We start from the raw sequence: 6,000 nt of genomic DNA on the forward strand, positions 1-6,000 counted from the left end.
CGGGTGCTCAGTACTCATAACTAGTGATGAGCAAGCACTACAATGCCCGGGTGTTCTGTACTCATAACTAGTGATGAGCGAACACTACCTTGCTCGGTTTCTCTGTACTCGTAACTAGTGATGAGCGAGCACTACCATGCTTGGGTGCTCGGTACTTGTAACTAGTGATGAGCAGACACTACCATGCTCGGGTGCTCAGTACTCGTAACCAGTGATGAGCAGGTACTAACATGCTCTGGTGCTCGGTTCTCATAACTAGTGATGAGCGAACATTACCATGCTCGGATGCTCGGTACTCGTAACTAGTGATGAGCGGGCACTACTATGCTCGGTACTCATAACTAGTGGTGAGCGGGCACTACCATGTTCGGGTGCTTGGTACTCGTAACTAGTGATGAGCGGGCACTACTATGCTCGGGTGCTCGGTACTCGTAACCAGTGATGAGTGGGCACTAACATGCTCTGGTGCTCGGTTCTCATAACTAGTGATGAGCGAACACTACCATGGTTGGGTGCTCGGTACTCAAATGAGCATGACTCATGTACTGAGTATTATGGAAGTCAATGGGGAACTCAAGCATTTTTCCAAAGGATCTTCCAGAAAAATGCTTGCGTTCACCAATTACTTCCATTACACTCGGTACATGAGTCAAGCTTCGTCCGAGCGTCCAACTGTTCGTTACAAGTCCCGAGCACTTGAGCATGGTAGTGCACAGTCATCACTAATGGTTTCCTCTTAAATATCAGTTTATCAGGCAACAATTATCCCTGAGTTGACCTTAGAGCATGCGTATGGGTGCATACAAAATGGATTTTTCACCTACCCCGTTTCCAGTAGAGTCTTGCTATCAGCTTTACCTCCTTTGAGGAAACTTTTAAGAGTCTTTCTAATAAAAACACAGCACCTTCAGAAGATGCTCTCAGCACTGTACACCGAAGCCTTTTTTTGGGTCAGACATACAGTAAGGACATGGTGGCCATTCTGGCACTCATCAGATTAGGGGCTGATCTGGTGGAGAGGTTCTGTGTTCTTCGCGAGGGACCCTAAAAGACAGATTAGGGGCTGCTCTAGCAGAGAAGGTCTCCATCCTGAGTAAGGGACCCTTGAAGGACATGTAGACCAATGTTGACTTCACAGAGGAACCTTGTTGGTGCTCATCGAAATCACTTTTATACAAGTAGCTATGAGTTGTGTCAAACTGGATTATTTTTGTGTGTTTCAGACTGCAGAAGTTGCACTTGCTAACCTTAAAAATAAGTATGAAAACGAGAAGACGATGGTGACCGAAACGATGATGAAACTACGGAACGAACTGAAGGCGTTGAAAGAGGATGCTGCCACCTTCTCATCACTAAGAGCCATGTTCGCCACCAGGTAACAATGCTAACCAGATGGAGGTATAAGACCTAAAGGAAATAGAAGAGGGTCAACCTACAGCAGTGGGCAAGAGCGTCAGTTGCCTCAGAGCATCACAACTTTGGGGTCCCATCAACCCCTAAATTGACTTAGGCTCCGTTATTAGTTATAACCATTAAGCCATGTAGGTGGCCAGACAACCTCAAAGAATATTAGATATTTGTTACATATGACCTTGCATTTCTTAATTACCAAACAGACGAATAATAAAGGAATATGGAGACTTAAAAAAAGTTCAATCTAATTTTAAAAGTTTTTACCGTAAGAGAATGATCCGGCCCATAGACCGCGAGGTTTATAATTGACTCTTATTGGATGTAATTGCTTCTTTGGCTTCTGAAGCTCTGATTTCTATCGTTCCCATCCGGTTTATTGGGTTTTCTCGTCTCTTTCGTCTGTAGATCTTCCTGTTATTTGTTGTCTCTCTCGAGTTGCCTAGATATTTGCCAGCCGAAAATCAATCCCCATAACAGAAAGAATTTCATCCTGCTGAAAACGCCAATAGCTAATGACTGCGCTGCTCCATTATTGTACAAACAAACAAATGACTGGCTGCAACAAGGCATTTCAAGCCCATTTTCAGGCTTTAATAACTAATTTAAGGGGGTTCTCCAAATCGGCGTCAAAATTCAAATAACTGTTTTGGTTCAAAAAATATAGAAATAGTTTATTTTAGCAATTTCCTCCTCTACTCAATTCTTGAGAATTAAATTCAGTTTCTTAGTTAAATTTCTGGCAAATATTTAGGGCAACCAGTATGGCTTCCACTAGGGCTTCCACAGGGTGGTCATTGAGGTTTTACCAAAGTTCCTTGAGGTGTCCTCTTTTCAGTTCTTGAGAATTGTTTAGTTTCTTTGTTAACCTGTATAACAACTAATATGGCCTCCATTAGGGCTTCCACAGAGTGATCACTGGTGGTTTCTAGTGTTTCTTGAATTATCCTTCTCTTTTGAGGACTTGAGAATTCAGTTTAGTTTCTTTGTTAACCTGCATGACAACCAATATGGTCTCCACTAGGGCTTCCACAGGGTGGTCACTGGAGATTTCCAGTGTTTCTTGAATTGTTCTTCTCTTTTCAGTTCTTGAGACTTCAGTTTTGTTTCTTTGTTAACCTTTCTGACAACCAATATGGCCTCCACTAGGCCTTCCACAGGGTGGTCACTGGTGGTTTACAGTGTTTCTTGAATTATCATGCTCTCTTCAGTTCTTGAGGATTCAGTGTAGTTTATTAGCTTAATTTATGGGAGACCTTTATGACAACCAATATGGCCTCCACTAGGCTTTCCTCAGGGTGGTCACTGATGCTTTCCAGTATTTCTTGAATTGCAATTCTCCTTTCAGGTCTTGAGAATTCAGTTTAGTTTCCTTGTTAACCTAAATGACAACTAATATGGCCTCCACTAGGGCTTCCACAGGGTGGTCACTGGAGTTTTCCAGTGTTTCTCGAATTGTTCTTCTCTTTTCAGTTCTTGAGAATTAAGTATAGTTTCTTTGTTAACCTTTATGCCAACCAATATGGCCTCCATTAAGGCTTCCACAGGGTGGTACTGGTGGTTTCCATGGATTCTTGAATTATCCTTCTCTTTTCAGTTCTTGAGGATTCAGTGTACTTTCTTAGCTTAATTTATGGGAGACCTTTAGGGCAACTAACATGGCCTCCGCTAGAGCGTCCACAGGGTGGTCACTGGTGGTTTCCAGTGTTTCTTGAATGATCATTCTCTATTCAGTTCTTGAGGATTCGGTGTCGTTTATTACATTAATTTATGGGAGACCTTTATGACAACCAATATGGCCTCCACTAGGGTTTCCACAGGTTGGTCACTGTCGGTTTCCAGTGTTTCTTGAATTTTCCTTCTATTTTTAGTTCTTGAGAATACAGTTTAAATTTTTTATTAACCTTTATGACAACCAATATGGCCTCCATTAGGACTTCCACAGGGTGGACACTGCTGGTTTCAAGGGATTCTTGAGTTATCATTCTCTTTTCAGTTCTTGAAGGATTCAGTATAGTTTCTTAGCTTAATTTTTATGAAACCTTTAGGGCAACCAAGATGACCTCTGCTGGAGCTTCGAGAAGGTGGTCAGCAGGTTTTCCAAGGATTCTCGACAGCAAATATTCATACAACTATATGGTGATTGTAGACTTGTATCAGCAGCCTCATTGCTACAAATGAGTCTTTCTGGCACTTGGTGGGGTTTGACTCATATGGTCTACATCGGTTCCAGGCTAACTTGGGCATATATCAAGTTCTTATGGTTTGGAGGGCCCATTATGTACTGGGGTTCCTTTTGAAGCCTCCATCACAAGATCAACCACTTTTGATGTCAAGAATAGCTTAGCACTATTCTGTTTGTCAGATGTTGCTCTACTCATAGCTTCACAAGGTCTGTACCAGGTTATCTTGGGACGATGTCAGGGCCTACTATGTTTGGAGGAGCCAGTACTATAGGGGTAATGCTACATTCACACATTTGGACTTCTGTTTGAAGCTTCCATAATTAGATCCAGCAAAGCTTGTTGATTTCCATTATAAATGGAAGCCGTGACCCAGGTGTGAACAAAGCTCAAAATGCTCTATGCATATGAAGCCAAAGTAGAGTAGACATTGAGCTCTTCTGTATCTGTTGCTTCACAGCCAAACATACCATTAGAGCCAGTCCTGGTTAATTAGCTGGTATGACGCTACCATCAACATCCCACCACTTTGTCTCAGTAGAACACAATCTCGAATGTCTGAATGTAGAAGACCTAAAAAGTGTTATCTCTTCTTTTCAACCTGGGCAGATGTGATGAGTATGTGACGCAGCTCGATGAAATGCAGAGGCAGCTGGCGGCTGCAGAAGATGAGAAGAAGACTTTGAATTCGCTGTTGAGGATGGCCATCCAGCAGAAGCTAGCACTTACCCAGAGGTTGGAAGACCTGGAGTTCGATCACGAGCAATCATGGCGTACCAAAGGCAAGACTGCAAAGGGCAAGATTGGTAGCCCCAAAGTAAGTCTAGAGCAATCCGCAAGCACAACTCTTCTTTACCCCTTAATGCATAGCCACTTTTCCCCCAAGCCAGCCACACTGGATACCAATGTTGTTGATATGACGGGGTCTCTATCTAGCCATCATACCAAGCCAGTGCCAGATAAAGGATAAAACTAGCCGATGGGGGCAGTCTATAGTCTCGTCAACATCTCTAAGTTTGTACAACCACCCATCTGTCATTTATTGTCTTCATTGTGTACCTGGTTGTGTGTTTTATGGTCATTGTTGGATGTAGGTTCAATAATGTGCGCACCTAATGACACTATGAAAGTTTCCAATTTCCGACCTGCACTAGGGTGACAACTCCATTTTTTTTACTGTACTAGTTTTTCGATTTTTTGTTTTGTTTTTAAAGGGGACAATTTTTGAACGTTCATTGATGGCTCTACCAAAGTGCTACCACTTTAAAAGAAACATATCAGCTTCTATCTGTGGTTAACTGGTTTACTAATGGATCCAAGTAGTACGTGAGAGTCTGGGACAAAAACAATTACAATGTACGTCTTTCGAGATTATAGGCTACGGCTGTGGGTCCCTGCAAAGTGTTTTCTGACTCTTCTAGAAGGTTCTAATGGAAGTTGTTACCGGCGGTAAAGATCTCATAGTTATTCCTGCTTTAAGACCTTAGAGGGATTCGGTCATCAAAAAATTAAAAAAATTTTTTGTGTGAAATGTGTTTAATAAATGGCAATGTTTTTAAATAAATTCTAAAAATAATTTTTAGAATCTGTTTTTAAATAAACTCTGAAAACTTTTCATGCTGGCCGCTGTGGCGTTTTTAGGATCATGCTTCATGACTTTTCAGAAGTCTCATTATCATCACAGACAATAAAATGACTGCAAACATATTGTCTGCAATGATAAAGATCGAGCCATGTGGTGCAGGTAGATATTATTGCAACCGAGGGACGAAGGAGGCTCAAACAGGTAGTCTAGTTCAGGTTTTATTTAGACTGGTGTCTGATAGATTGATTTATACAAAGTTAGACCAATCCATTTTAATGGAAACATGCTAAGTCACCTAAATGTAATACATTTCTGTGAGCTTATTCCTTACCAACATAAACAGGATTGCTTATGATGCATGCAGTTCTGATTATATCAGCGTTGGCCATTTCTTGGAATCAGCAAGGTGTAGCTGGCACATAAAGCAGGATTTAGTAACAACACTACATTTCTTTTTCTTTATTCTGCAATAGCTGTAGTACCCCGCATTGCCCGGGATAGTAACTAAGTGTATCTCTGTCTCTCTCCCACTCTCCCTGTCTGTCTCCCTCTCTTTTTGTGTGTCTCCCTATCTGTCTCTGTCTGACTCTCTCTCTCTCTCTGTGTCTCTGTGTGTCTCTATCATTGTGTGTCTCTGTCTGTGTCTGTGTGTGTGTCTCTATCACTGTGTGTCTCTGTCTGTGTTTGTGTGTGTGTCTCTATCACTGTGTGTCGCTGTCTTTGTGTGTCTCTCTCTCTGTGTCTCTCTGTTTGTCTCTCTGTGTGTCTCTGTATCAGTCTCTGTCTCTGTGTGTCTCTGTATCTGTCTGTGTGTGCTTCTCT

General features: G+C 42.0%; 1 protein-coding gene across 14 annotated transcripts in view; it reads left to right on the forward strand.

Annotated features, from left to right (window-relative positions):
* Positions 1-6,000, forward strand: part of BICD1 (BICD cargo adaptor 1) — a 203,949-nt gene that overhangs the window by 142,968 nt on the left and 54,981 nt on the right. For all 14 annotated transcript variants that reach the window (XM_075344176.1, XM_075344177.1, XM_075344178.1 and 11 more), the window contains exons 6-7: positions 1,224-1,375; positions 4,203-4,410. In XM_075344176.1, the coding sequence (XP_075200291.1) occupies positions 1,224-1,375; positions 4,203-4,410 (360 nt within the window). The remainder of the gene's footprint in view (positions 1-1,223; positions 1,376-4,202; positions 4,411-6,000) is intronic.

Source organism: Anomaloglossus baeobatrachus, chromosome 4 (assembly GCF_048569485.1).
Source record: "Anomaloglossus baeobatrachus isolate aAnoBae1 chromosome 4, aAnoBae1.hap1, whole genome shotgun sequence".
Classification (NCBI taxonomy): Eukaryota; Metazoa; Chordata; class Amphibia; order Anura; family Aromobatidae; genus Anomaloglossus; species Anomaloglossus baeobatrachus.